Raw genomic sequence first — 14,740 nt, 5'->3', positions numbered from 1 at the left:
CTTTATAAATATATGGTTTTTAAATATATCAATGATATTATTGATAACTCTTATATAATAAATCTTATAATAAGTTGATATAAACGTTGTTTGTTTTGAATTATATTGTAAGGTAGACATATTTTAAAAATTATATAATCTCAATTGTCTCAATGACCTCTACGTGCATGTTATTCATTAATAAAATAAAATATAATATTTGGTTTAATGATATTTATAGTTGTTGTTATAATTAATTAATTTTAAAAAATTTATTTGACGAAGATTTTAATTTATATCATTATAATTATTTAAAACATTAAATATTTTTTTTTTGTTTTTAAAGGTAGTAATATAAATTTTATATATAATGTTACTTAAACTATTGTTGTTGTAAGTTATTTAAAATAAGATATTTAGAAACTTTAACTTATTTTAATTTGGTTTCAAAATTTTAAATTTTTTTAAAATTTATTTGAAAAATATTGTTAGTTTCATTGATTGTAATTATTTAAAACAATAAACACTATTTTTATTTTTAAAGAAAACATTATAATTTTTTATATAATACTACTTTTAACTATTTTTATTGTAAGTTATTTTAAACTGTTTATTTAAAAATTCTTAATGATTATAAAAAATAGTTTAATGGTTTTTTTTGTTAATTTAGGATTACAGTTTATGTTTAACACTATAATTTATAACTTTTAACTATCTATAAAATAGTCTCTCGATTTTTTTTTCAAAAGTTTAATTGAAATTTTGATTTAAGTTAAACGTTTAACATTATATTGAAATTAATAATTAATCTTATTTGCAAAAAAATCTTAATTATACAAAAGTTGTGATTTTAAAATGACAATGGCTCACATACGACAAACATATTTAAACTAATAAATTAAGTATAATATGTTAAAAAGTTAAAGTCATAATTTTATAAATAGAAGTAAAATATGATATTTTATATCATAGTTTAGTTAATTTATGATTAGAATTTAGTTTTATATTAATTTAACACTATTAACAAATTTATAATAATTATTAGAAAGAAACTGAAAAATCATGGAGGTTTCAAATGCATATGGTGGAAGTAAAAATGCCTTTTATATAAGTGTGTGTGTGTGTGTGTGTATATATATATATATATATATATACATACACACACATAGATATATATATAGATATAGATAGATAGATAGATGGATAAATAGATATATAAGTACAAGAATCTACCCGTGCGTCGCGCAAAACTAATATAACATGATATGATACTCGGTTTGCATCTAAAAAGAGTCTTACATATAAAATATTATATACATATAACTTTTAATTAATTATTTATTTGAAGCAATACAAAAACAAACAATCATATATAACAAATTTAATTCAATATTAACCACGTCGCATTATAATATGTATTTGATCTAATTTACAATAACGATTCATCTTTAAACAAATTGTTTTATTTATATATGACCAATCAAATTAATTCTAACATTTTATTAAATTTGTATAAAGTAATACATTTTGTGAGTTATATTTTTTTAGAGGTTAATGAACTTAGATTCATATGCACATAATAATATGTTTTAAATGTATAAATAATGAGAAATTAAATATCCTCTTACTTTTTGTTTTTAATTTTCTTCATACTTATTTAAGATGATGACAAGTGTACAAATTTAACATACCATTCAAATTTTAATTAAACTAGGTATAACACACGTACATTATACGGGTTGATTTAAAATATTAAATATTATCATTTAAAAAATAATTATTTTTTAAATAAAATTTTGAAATAAAAAAATAAAGAAACATATTAATTACAATTTAATACCATATTTATTACATTTAATACTATACATATATAAGTAAAAGTATTATGTGGTTTTTTAATTTTATAAATTAACAAAAAACCCATAAATTGACATATGTATATTATTTATTTAAAAAAATCATAAAATGATAAGTGTCAAAATTATTTTCATTTATTAGGAAGGATGTATATATATATATATATATATATATATATATATATATATATATATATATATATATATATATATATATATATATATATATATAGGGAAAAGTGAATACACCGTTAAGGGTATATAAGTTTAGTTACCAAACCCAGCATAATACGTCGTTTTATATTATATATGCATTATAATGTTTTTAAACTTGAACCCCTAACTTGATTACTTTCAAGATTTTTCGAAATTTCACTATTAATTTCCTCTTACATCATATTTTTCTACTGAAACTTTACCAAGCTATACATATTATTATCATCAATGAAAATTATGTAAGAGAAAGATATTAGTGAAATTCATAAAAATCTTTGAAGTAAATCAAGTTAAGAGTTGAATTTTAAGAACTTTAGACCACTACAAAGCATAATAGTAGGTGTAAGACTCATGTATTAAATGGGTTAATTAAAAAAAAAATTAAATATAAAAGTCTAAATATTTAAAAACTTTAGATGTATAAGACAATCAGAAAAATAACGAATTAGTAAAATTGATTTTTTTTATCTTTTAAGTTTAAATAAATAAATAAAATAAACTAATGAACTTTAATTTGAGAATTTTAAAATAAGAAGGCAAGTTCATTAATGAAATTGATATTTATTTGTTACTACATTTATTGTAATTATTACATTAAAGTATTATATAAAATTTATTATAATAGAAAAAGCCTTAAAATGACATGTGAAAAATAAATTAATTTAAAATAACCATAAAATGACATTTGACAAATTGAATGAGAGTGTGACATGTGGCAAAAAAAAAAAAAAAAAAACTTGATTTATTAGAGTAGATTAAATGACACTTTTCACTATCTAAAATATGTAGGAAGGTATTAAGCATAAAAAATAGAAAGATATTTAATTTCTCATAAATAAATTTTGTCAAAACTTACATTTTAATAAAATAAAAACATATTTCAAATCATATAATATATTTTGATCATTTGACATAAGATATCATCTTACATTAATATTTATTTATAAATCATTTTACTTGACCCATAACTATACTTTATCATAGATTGATGGTCAAATCAATATTAATGACTTGATCTTACGAATACATACAAAAAGTTGGAACTAAATTTGATAAATAGTCAAAGTGTGTTATTTATATAAGAAATAAATTACATAAAACAAAGAATCATTTACATAAGAAATAAATTACATAAAACAAATAATCATTACATAAGAAATAAATTACATAAAACAAAGAATCATTTACATAAGAAATATATTACATAAAACATATAATCATTTGCATAAGAAATAAATTACATAAAACAAATAATCATTTACATAAGAAATAAATATAACTTTTTTAAAAATTTATTTAATGAATATTGTTATTTTCTTTTATTGTAATTATTTAAAACAACAACCATTGTTTTTTCAAAGATAACATTACAACTATTTTATATAATATTACATTTAACTATTTTTATTGTAAGTTATTTTTTAACTACTTATTTGAAAATTCTTAATGATTATAAAAAATAGTTTCATGTTTTTTTTTTTTTATTAATTTAGGTTTAACACTATAATTTATAAATCTTAACTATTTATAAAATAGTCTCTCGATTGTTTTCAAGTTTAACTGAAATTTTGATTTAAGTTAACCGTTTAACATTAGATTGAAATTAATAATTTAACTATTTTGCATAAAATCATAAATTATACCAAAGTTGTGACTTAAAAATGATAATATGTTTAATACGACAACATATTTGAATTAATAAGTTAACTATAATATGTTAAAAAGTTAAAGTCATAATTTTACAAATTGAAGTCAAATATAATATTTTAATATTATAGTTTAGTTAATTTATGATCAGAATTTTGTTTTGGCATTAATTTAAAACTATTAACTAATTTCTAATAATTATTAGAAATAAATAAAAAAATGATAGAGGTTTCAAATGCACGTAGTGCAAGTAAAAATGTCTCTTTTATAAATTTATATACATATAAATATAGATAGATATAGATATATAGATATAGAAAATTCATTTGATTTTAATATTGATATAAATAATTGTATGTATTTTTAGTTTATTCGTTTTTACAAATAAATGATTATCAATGGAAATAATATATCACTTTATTCAGTAACCTTTTTAACTCGAAGTTTCTTTTAATAGCCACATGCGAAAAAAACTTTTCATGCATCAATCAATATCAAATATAAAAGTTATTTAACACAACTCATTAGCAATTTTAGACTCACCTTATGCATATTTTTAGTCCCCTGAGAACACGACAATGTACTATCCTCAAGTGAAAAATATATAACATGTTTAGTGGATTTAACTATATATTTCACCAAAAAATTGTGAAGTGAAGGATTCTTGTTTTTAAATAATAAAAGTTGTGATTCTTTTACTAATCATGTTGTCAAAGTTTATTCATTGGTTTGTTACTACTCTTGGATGATGCCCTATATTTTGTATCATATTATACATTTTCATGGAAAATGTTTTGAACATTGTAGCCAAACGTGATATGTTAATGCCAAGTTATCATAATTAATAACAATGTCGAAATTCAAACAAAATCATAAATATATAAATCAATTTTAATCATCTTAAGTAATTCAAAGTTAACCACTTAGGTTGTGGTGACTTTGTAAGATATGTGGAAGATATGTTGGATAATATATTAACTCATATTCAAATCCTATCACTACTTAGCACATGTGGTCATGAAGGTTCTTCTGGAGTGATTCCAAAACATAAGACATAGCCTCATGTTTGCAACAGATAATTAATCAGTGCATGAAACCCTGAAATCCTTGTGAAGGAAGTTTCATTTCTAGAAAAAAGAACACTTCAAAGTTATGTAAACCTAGTTGACATTAAATATATATTACCTTGTAATACGAGGTGATGTAAATTATACCGCTACATATCAACTATGCTCTTATAACATTTATATTAAAGCCATCAAAAGATACTTGTTAAATTTGTTTAAACTTATAAGCCAATTAATGTTGCTTCGAAATGTTCACAGTGACTTCAAATTATAATACAATACAACAATTAAAGTACATAAATCATTATCGTTCTAAGAAACTAATTGCACAAACTGCAATATGTTATGCTAATTTATATGACATGTTTTTTTTAATAATTTAAAATAAATATTCATCATAGATCATATTATGTGACATTTTATTGTATTTATGTTATGTATAAAGTTATTTGTTAATGAAACTTTTTATAAAAAAAAAAAAAGTCAGTGGATGCAAGTAGAAAAAATAGTTTATGAGGGTGGCAACGTGTAAATTTTGATGAACAGAGAGAGACAGTGTTGTAGTCAAAGACTGAAAATCAATTGCACTTTGCCCATATCAATCATCATCAATATATCATCATCATCATCATCAAAAGGACAACACAAAGTCTCAAATCTTCTGCTGCTGCGATCCCCTCCCCTTCATGACCCATCGCTTCAAGAATCGACTCGCTCAACTCTTTGCTTTCTCTCTCCTCACTAATTTTCTCTCTCTAAAAATCCTCCCAACCTTCCGCCAAATCCTAACAAAAACCCTAGATTTTCTCAGGATGGATTCACTTTTTTTCTCCGCTGATGGCGGCGATGACGACTCGATGTTCGGAAGCAGCAGCACCGTCCGTTCAATCCAGAGTCTGTCCGACCTCGATGATGAGCGGCTTTATCTCGTTGATCACATGTGAGTTTGATTGTGGTCCAATTGGTGTTTGATTTGGCAATGGAGTCGTTTTCTTAGTTCAATTTTGTCCTGAGATAAGCGTTGGTTTTTAAATAGGTATATGTGGATTGGTTCGTTGGATTTTCAGGTGGTGGAATGAGACGCGGGAGTCATTGTTTAGGGAAATCGATGGCGTTTTGTACGCCACAAGTTCTTTATTTTCTGATGATTTTGAATCGGAGATTATTCTGGACATGAGAAGAAGTGAAATCGATAGTGATGGTTGCAAGGGAGAAGAACAAGGGGTTTCGGGGCGTGAATATGCGTTGGTCTCGGAGTGGATGTTCTATCGAGCACTTAAATGGTTAGGGTTTTTTATTTTTATTTTTATTCAATGAATTGCTCTTCCGTTTGCCTGTTTGCATGAATTTATTAGCTTTCTGACATGACTGTGATAGTGTGATTCTTATAGAAGATTAGCTGTTGTTGGATTTGCATTATTATTAGCAAGTAGTTGCTATTTCCAATTTCAATTCCCTCTTATATGTAAATATAAGCAAACTTGGATCATTAGAATTCTGTTTTACATTAATAACGCATATAATTCTTAAGTTGCAGCAATGTATTTCAGTTGTTTCAACACTCATATCAAGGTTGGTGATTGAAGCTTATGAGCTGTAGCTCTTAAATAGTTATGGCATTGTAGTACTTGATATCATATGGTATTATCTGTTCAATTTGGTTGTACTTTTAACTTTGTAGTACTTTTATATTCAGTGTTCATGGATAGATGATCGAATAGTAAGTGGAAGATGCTGGCAAACAAGAACCAAGTGCAACTTTTAATTGGAAAAAAAAGGATAGAATATAATTGATGTGTACTACTATGCCAGTGCTTTAAAGATCTTTCCTATTGATAATGATAACAACCAATATTAACTAATGATAAGTAGTTTTAGCACTTCTCTTTACATCATTTCACAAAATAGAAAGATACTTGTTTATACTCGACACTCATCTATTCAAGTTTTGTTATATTTAGAAAGATATGCGACTTCTTTGATGATTGGTAGTACTTCCTTCCAATACTATGCTCTTTCTTTCAGGCATTATGATATGAAGAATGTTGGAAACTTTGTAGCAGTAGAAGATAACAAGGCAGACTTATTTCCTTTACAAATCAGTCTTTCAATTTCTGGAACAACAAATTCATTGGTTGTAAAGATTAGCCAAAAGGTAATATAACTATTTTCTTGCTCTTGTGAATATGACTATTTGTATCGTGTCTTCTAATCCGTGTTTTCATTTAGGGCAATGGGATTGGAGCTTTTGATAAATCCTGCCAAATATTCAATGTCAAGTCTGGCTTGGTGAGTGACTTTTGACTTTTTTTTCTTTGACCTTTGACTTTGTTCAGGTCTTGTGGATGTTATTAAATGATTCCATATGTTTTTCAGGTGAAGATTTGGGATTTTTCAGGGCAAATAACCAAGTTTTTTCTACAAGGCAGAATTCTACCTGATAAATCTGAACTAATGATTGCAGAGGTAGTTTACTTTTACTGAATACCCTTTTATGACGTTCCTATTAAAATTACTAAACCACCCTTATTTACTTCAATGCAGATTTTCTTGGAGTTACAAGTTTATGGTTTATCTTATGATATAATGCAAAAAGAAAACGATATGTCAGTTGAAGACACGAATACTAAAGATATTCCTTCCAGTAGCTCATTGAAGTTGAATGGTCACTCCGAAAAAGTCAACTCATATGTCAGGGTTGACCATCCATTAATTACTAATAACTCCAGTCAAACCTATAATTTGGGTTTGACTGGATTATACAATCTTGGAAACACTTGTTTTATGAACAGTGCTATCCAATGCTTAGGCCATACTTCACATCTTGTTGATTATTTCCTTGGAGACTTCAGAAAAGATCTCAACTTTGAAAACCCACTTGGCGTAAATGTATGTATAGTTTGCATTTAATAAATCTTCAGTTCTTGAAAAGTTGAAATTACTAAAATACCCTTACATTTTGACCAGGGGAAGCTTGCTCTAGCATTTGGAGACTTGCTCAGACAGCTATGGACACCAGGTGCTACTGCTGTGGCCCCAAGGGCATTTAAGTCAAGACTCGCCGGTTTTGCCCCTCAATTCAGTGGCTACAATCAGCATGATTCCCAGGTTGGTCATCCGTAACTTTTATAATCACGAAAATACCCTTATTGGTATAATAATAAATTTTTTGATACAGGAATTTCTTGCTTTTCTACTGGATGGACTCCATGAAGATTTAAACCGTGTTAAAATCAAGCCTTATAATGAGATAAAGGATGTGGATGGAATTTCAGACAAAGAAGTAGCAGATGAACACTGGAGGAATCATTTAGCTCGAAACGATTCCATAATAGTTGACATGTGCCAGGTCAGCTTTCGAATATATTATCTCCATAACATGTTTGAAAGAAGCAATAATATAATAATATTATTTCCATATTTCCACAGGGGCAATATCGGTCAACTTTAATATGTCCTCTTTGCAAGAAACATTCAGTGACATTTGATCCATTCATATATCTATCTCTACCCTTACCTTCAACATCAATGAGAACCATGACATTGACAGTGTTAAGCACTGATGGAACAACTTTACCAATTCCAGTTACTGTAAATGTTCCTAAATATGGAAAGTTTAAAGATCTTATTCAAGCATTAAGCATCGCATGTTCATTAAGAGATGACGAGACTTTGCTTGTTGCTGAGGTATCTAACATAATAATCACATCTAAAAAAAACAATAAGGTTAAAGCTCTTAATCTATATATAAACATTAATTTTTCGAAATGCTTTTCAGATATACAACAACTTCATTATTCGTTTCTTGGAGTTGGATACACATAATGACTCGTTAGAGCTGGTTAGGGATCGCGATTGTTTTGTTGCGTATAGGTTACTTAAAGAGGAAGATTCATTGCCCTTGGTTGTCTTTACTCATTGGCGCTATGAAAGGTAATTTTATTTTATTTTATTTTATTTGAGATAAAAGTACAATAATGCCCTTTGTTTGATGTACATTTATTTAGGTCATACGTTGAAGGGTTGCCTGTTTTGAGAAAGTTTGGGATGCCATTTGTCGCAAGGGTACCTGAATCCACCAATGGTTCAGATATCCACAACAAGTTCCTCAAATTACTCCACCCACTTGTAATGCCCGAGGAGTTTTCTTTAGATTATCCCGAAAATACCCCTGATCAACAACACACTACTGAAATGGATGTTGATGAAAAGGTAGCCGATAATGATGATGATGATGATTCAAAGAGTGAGGGTTTTCTATTCTATCTGCAACAGCAAGGGCATTATTCAGAGGGGCCCACGATTATAATGGATGAACAACCGTTGTTAATCCCGGAAACGCGTATACTTTCCGTTCGTGTCTCGTGGCCTGATGAAATGCTGAAACGATACGATACCTCCATTTTGAGTAATTTACCGGAAACAGGCGGGGTTGCGTTAATTACCAAAACGCCCCCGGAATCGGTCTCGTTGTATAAATGTCTTGAAGCCTTCTTGAAGGAAGAGCCGTTAGGACCCGAAGACATGTGGTAAGATGAATATATTAAATTTTTTCATGATGAGGACGAAATATGTAACGTTTGGTTAACCACAGGGACTGTTTATGTAAATTAATGATATTAGTTATGGTAAGATGAAAAGATGTAATTGGTTTGATAAAATTTCAGGTATTGTCCGAAGTGCAAGGAGCATAGACAAGCTAGCAAGAAGTTGGATTTGTGGAGATTGCCTGAAATCGTGATAATTCATTTGAAAAGATTTTCGTACAATCGGTTTTTGAAGGACAAATTGGAGACTTTTGTTGACTTTCCAATTGATGATTTTGATGTGTCGAGTTATACAGTGGAAAAAGATGAAGATAGCCAATTGGGTTTTCGTTACAAGCTGTACGCAGTGAGCAATCATTATGGTGGAATGGGTGGCGGTCACTACACCGCTTTTGCAAAGGTAATTTTTATTTTTTATTTTTTTTGGATTAATTTTAAAACAAGTTTATAAGAAAGAAAAAATTGTGAGTATATTACATTTTTGTTCCCTGAGTATACTGAGGGACCAAAAGTGTAAATTAGTTGTTTAATTATTTTGTTGGTGTGGTGTGGTGATGCAGTGTGGAGAGGAGTGGTATGAGTTTAATGACAGCCAGGTGTACCCGATTAGTGAAGACCAAATCAAGACATCTGCAGCTTATGTTCTTTTTTACAAGAGAGTTTAGGAAGTTATTGTGGGCCCAATCCCAGTGTAGATTTCTGGCCAATTAATTACATACAAAGAGAGAAAGAGAGAGAGATATAGATTAAATTTTTTTTTTTTTTTTCTTTAAAATGAGGGTGGTGGTGTGGTTGCTAGTACTTGTACATGGTACTTAGATTAGACTTTTTAAAGTTTTTGGAGGTGGCCACCACAATTTGTTTGGAGTCTAACAAGCTTTTTTGCTTGCTTTTTGACAGATGTTTTTTTTTTCTTATAGAAATTGCAACCTTTTGGTTTGGTTTGACTTTTTTTTTTTGTCGACCTTTATGATGGCAGATCGCTTTGAATTGCTGATGGTTATTGTTGTTGATTAGTATATATATTTTTAATTTGTTTTTGAAGTTTTGATCTTATTAGAAATTAGTGTATTTTTCGATTGATTTGAAAAGAAGTGCTCAATAGACCCTATTATTAGGAGAGGAGTATTTATGTTTTTTTACACACTCAATAAATCAATAGCGAAGTCTTGGTCTCACTTTATGGGTGAGAAAAATGTTTTGTATGAATCAAAATGTTAGTTGGTTAACATTGAACATGAAAGTTTTTATAAATAAGGATATTGTAGTGTACATGTGAATATATGATATAGGCTTTATTTATTTCTACCCTACCTCCAATTCTTCCTACCCTCTAATCATTGTTTTTACTAATTAGTTTAATGATTACATATTTTTACTAATCATCATTAGTTTAGTAATTAATTTATGATTAATAGTTTTTTTAATTCACAAATAAATCTATTTATTATAATATTATTTAGTTTATTATAGATAACTTACTAACACTATTTTTAATATAAAAAATATATAAATAATTTTATTTGATTAAAAAATACGACACAACAATAATAAATTAATATTTCACATAATAAATAATAAAAAAAAAGTTAAAAATTAATGTTATTTACAATTTATTTTTATATTTTAAAATTTAGATAACGTATTTAAAATCTATTTTAAAATTAAAGTTTATATTATAGAAAAAAAAACATGCATATGATTATATGATTATGAATAAAATGGTTAACGAGATATGAAAGAAAAAGGAATTGAGCAAACAAAAAACAAGTTAATAGTATTTAATAAGATTGTTACGAGGATACTTACATATAATATGAAATTAAAAAAAAATGTAAGTGTGAGGTTATAAAATGTAATATCATAAAACTAGATAGCCTGTTCAACGATTCCATCAAAGTTTTCTAGCAAGCTTCAGGCGATTTCGTCGACCTTCAGGCGATTTCATCAACCCTCAGACGACCTTCACTCGATTTTTGTCGCTAACAGTGCAATGGTTTCACTCTCATTCTCTTTTTCTCTGACGGTAATGGCTTCATGTGATTTCCGGCGAGCTCCACACTCTCTCTCTCTCTCTCTCTCTCTCTCTCTCTCACTGTTTTGTTTATGGCGACGCTGCTAGGTTGCCCAATGCTCGTTCTTATTCTCTAATTCTGTTTCCGATGACCTTCTTTTTTTTTTTCTCTCTCTCTCTATCTCTCTCTCTCTCTCTTTCTCTCTCTTTTCTCTCTCTCTCTCTCTCTCTCTCTCTCTCTCTCTCTCACACACACACACTATCTTGAATCCGATGGTGGTTAGTGGTGGCGAGCGAACGTTTCAGGTGATTTCTGGTGGTTGTTAGAGGTAGTAGTGAGATACCGGCAATGTTGAAGATGGTGGTTGGTGGACATAGAAATTTGTTAAATTTTTTATTAATTATAATCATTCTATTTTCATTGATTAGTTTATATAAAATGGATCGGTGGGGTTGGAACTCTTTGGGACTCTCCAAAGATGGAAGCACGTCGTAGATTGTCCGTGGCTTAAACAATGAATGTCGTAGATTGTTCGAGTTGAGGTCATACCAACAAAAATTAGAAATTTTGTATGTATAATTTTTAAAGTTTATGTAATCTATTAAAAAAACACCAAAAAATAATGACGTATAATTTTTAAAGTTTATGTAATCTATATAAATATAAATATAAGGGTAAACAATGTCATATTTTAAAAACAAAGGGGTTATTAATGTAAATTTATAAGGTATAAAAAAACATGTATTAACAAAAATTAAATATGTACAATTTCTAAAATTTATGTAATCTATTAAAAAACTAGGTATAAAATTGGTGTTTTTATTAAAAAATATAAAGAATACATAAATTATTAAACAACGTACAAAAAAAAACGATGTATTTTATTAAAACAAATATATGCATGCAGTAAGTATAAAAGATATAAAGCTAAAAGGTAAAAAAAATGAAATATCGACAAAATGCATAGACTTTTAATGGAACATATTTTTCAAAAATAAAAAATAGGGTATTCAATGAAAAAAAGCTGAAGCTATACAAACTTGACATGCATTGGTTAAACTTATGACACAAACAGTGGACTACTAATAAAGTCATTATTACAGGTGTAGGAAAATAAAATCAAGGGTAAGAATAACACGACCCATGATATAACATTGATGCGGTTAAGACATATCTATATGAAACTATTAATGGTTGCAGTTAGGTTAGTCATTGGTGGCATAAAATTAAAAAAACCATCTACCTCTTCTCATAAACAAATCAAAAAACTGTCACATGTCCATTTTCTAGCAAATCATTTTTTTATGTTTTCATCAATTTCTGATTTTGATTTAAAATTATAAGAAAAAAAATTAAATCCTACCCTAATATCATAACATTTTGAAAATTACTGAAGACTAAAAAAATCTCTTAGAGTGTAATGTATCCCACCAATTGAGGGATATATTATTTAAATTTATCTTATTTACCTGATTCTCTTTAATTTTCAAATTATATACATAACATTTTTTTTTTTTTTTTTTCATATTATATACATAACATTTTTTTAATATTTTTTCTATATTTTAATGCCGATCGTGATTTTCACGGGGATACAATCAGTTATAGTTATTTATAATTTTATACCAATCCAACAACTAAACGTTAAATTAAACGGTCTAAAAATAAGAAAAAAGAAAACAAAAAACAAAAACTACATCATAATAAAAAAACAAGTACACAGGGACCATTGTGTAGTTTAACCCTTTGTTTCCTTGTTCAGTAGTTTTCCCAGCCGCATAATTAAATCGCCGTTCTCATCCATCTTCTCCGTGAACGGAATCTTCCATCGCCGCCGTCCATCTTCCCTGAGCAAGTCAGGTAATAACTCGCACAAATCTCCCTCTTTCTCCCCTGAATTCGCTGCTCGACTATCGACAGTTGACCTCCATATTTGTATTTGGTTCTCAATGTTTTGAACCTATATCGAACTAGTCACATAAACCATGTGTAGATCTAGAAATCGAATATGGAAACAAAAAAACTACTCTACCATTCACTATGTGTGTTTTCTCTATAAAGATGTTGCATGCATGCATTGCATATAAGGTGTTTGATAAAATTCCTGACTGAACTCTTCACAATTTTGAAGTGTTAGTGTACAACATCTGCCTAATCTTACATTTTTTATTCTCAAAAGGACATGATCTTTCCCATTAATCACCAAAGTATATATCATATTATTCATCCTTTTGCTGTTTTATTGTTTTAAGATCCAGTTATACCCAAAAAAGATCGAGAAAAATGACATCAACCGAGGGAGACAAACTGTTACTAAGGGGGCTAATGTTCCATGGTTATCATGGTGTTCATCAAGAGGAAAAGAAACTCGGGCAGAAGTTCATAATAGATATAGACGCTTGGATGGATCTTCGGGCACCCGGGCAGTCTGACAACATGTCTGATACAGTCAGTTATACAGACATCTATAGGTATAGATATAATTACATTACATCTTTAACTTATTCCCAAATTTGAAAACAATTTATTTGTGTTTGAAGGATTGCAAAACATATTGTGGAAGGTCCTTCTCAGAATCTTCTAGAATCAGTGGCTCAACTGATTGCAACAACAACCTTAAACAATCTTTCTCGGATTACGGCTGTTCGTGTGGTGGTTAAAAAGCCGCATGTTGCTGTTCCTGGTCCTCTTGATTATTTAGGTGTTGAGATTATGAGATATAGAACCATTGATATGCCTCTTTAAGAATTAAGACTTCTTTAATCTTTCATATTATGAACATAAACTTTTGATGTTCCTTTGGTTTATGTAATATCGGAATGAAATAAGTGTTATGATTTGTGTACTTTTTTTTTTTATTTGATTTGATCAAGTTTTACATTACAATGTCATGTCATGTTAGCAAATTTATTGTTGGGCCTTTTGAAATTTAATGGCTTGTGACATTATATGGAAATTCCTACTTCTGACAAAAAATAACTTTTTTTCTCAAAATAAGCATTAATTTCACATGTGCCTACTATGGCCTTGGAGAACTGTCTTTCGGACTTTCCTATGTATGTATGTTTTTTTTTTTTTTTAAACATTTTTTGTTGTTACATCAGATATCTTTTTTTTAAATCTTTCAACCGGAAACTTTATTTTAACAGTAGAAATATATGTTTTGATGTGGAAATGATGTTTGAAATCTTGTACTACAAAAAGACTTGGAAAAATGTTTTATTGATTAAAAAACTAATCGAAAATAATATATTCTTATTAATTAAAAAAAATTAATGAATATAACTAATATAATTCATCATAAACAATCACAAGGTTTTGTCTTTATAAAATAATACCATCTTAAATATTATTTATTGAAGCTACGTGAATGATCCATTATTTCATTTTTCAAACTTTCGTTAGCTATCAGC

The 14,740-nt window shown here is 28.0% G+C and overlaps 2 protein-coding genes across 4 annotated transcripts; both read left to right on the top strand.

The window, feature by feature from the left end:
- Positions 1-5,361: 5,361 nt before the first annotated feature.
- On the top strand, positions 5,362-10,261 carry LOC145000419 (ubiquitin carboxyl-terminal hydrolase 8-like). 2 transcript variants are annotated; one of them, XM_078959644.1, is made up of 13 exons: positions 5,362-5,705; positions 5,833-6,048; positions 6,791-6,920; positions 6,995-7,054; positions 7,142-7,231; positions 7,310-7,654; positions 7,733-7,873; positions 7,944-8,114; positions 8,195-8,452; positions 8,544-8,698; positions 8,773-9,294; positions 9,433-9,712; positions 9,873-10,261. In XM_078959644.1, the coding sequence occupies exons 1-13, from the start codon at positions 5,452-5,454 to the stop codon at positions 9,975-9,977; spliced, it is 2,727 nt and encodes a 908-aa protein (XP_078815770.1). In that variant the 5' UTR covers positions 5,362-5,451; the 3' UTR covers positions 9,978-10,261. The 2 variants fall into 2 exon arrangements, with proteins under 2 accessions (XP_078815770.1, XP_078815771.1); XM_078959645.1 differs by having other exon boundaries at positions 5,465-5,705; positions 5,802-6,048.
- Positions 10,262-13,034: 2,773 nt separating this feature from the next.
- Positions 13,035-14,172, top strand: LOC145001254 (dihydroneopterin aldolase 2-like). 2 transcript variants are annotated; one of them, XM_078960620.1, is made up of 3 exons: positions 13,035-13,187; positions 13,580-13,798; positions 13,868-14,172. In XM_078960620.1, exons 2-3 carry the CDS (start codon positions 13,611-13,613, stop codon positions 14,070-14,072), a joined length of 393 nt encoding a protein of 130 aa, XP_078816746.1. In that variant the 5' UTR covers positions 13,035-13,187; positions 13,580-13,610; the 3' UTR covers positions 14,073-14,172. The 2 variants fall into 2 exon arrangements, with proteins under 2 accessions (XP_078816746.1, XP_078816747.1); XM_078960621.1 differs by having other exon boundaries at positions 13,036-13,187; positions 13,586-13,798.
- Positions 14,173-14,740: the final 568 nt, after the last annotated feature.

The sequence above is a fragment of the Lactuca saligna genome, chromosome 6, assembly GCF_052625555.1.
Source record: "Lactuca saligna cultivar CGN05327 chromosome 6, ASM5262555v1, whole genome shotgun sequence".
Taxonomy (NCBI): Eukaryota; Viridiplantae; Streptophyta; class Magnoliopsida; order Asterales; family Asteraceae; genus Lactuca; species Lactuca saligna.
Note: the sequence above shows the minus strand (reverse complement) of the source record. Positions and strands in the feature narration are given on the sequence as shown.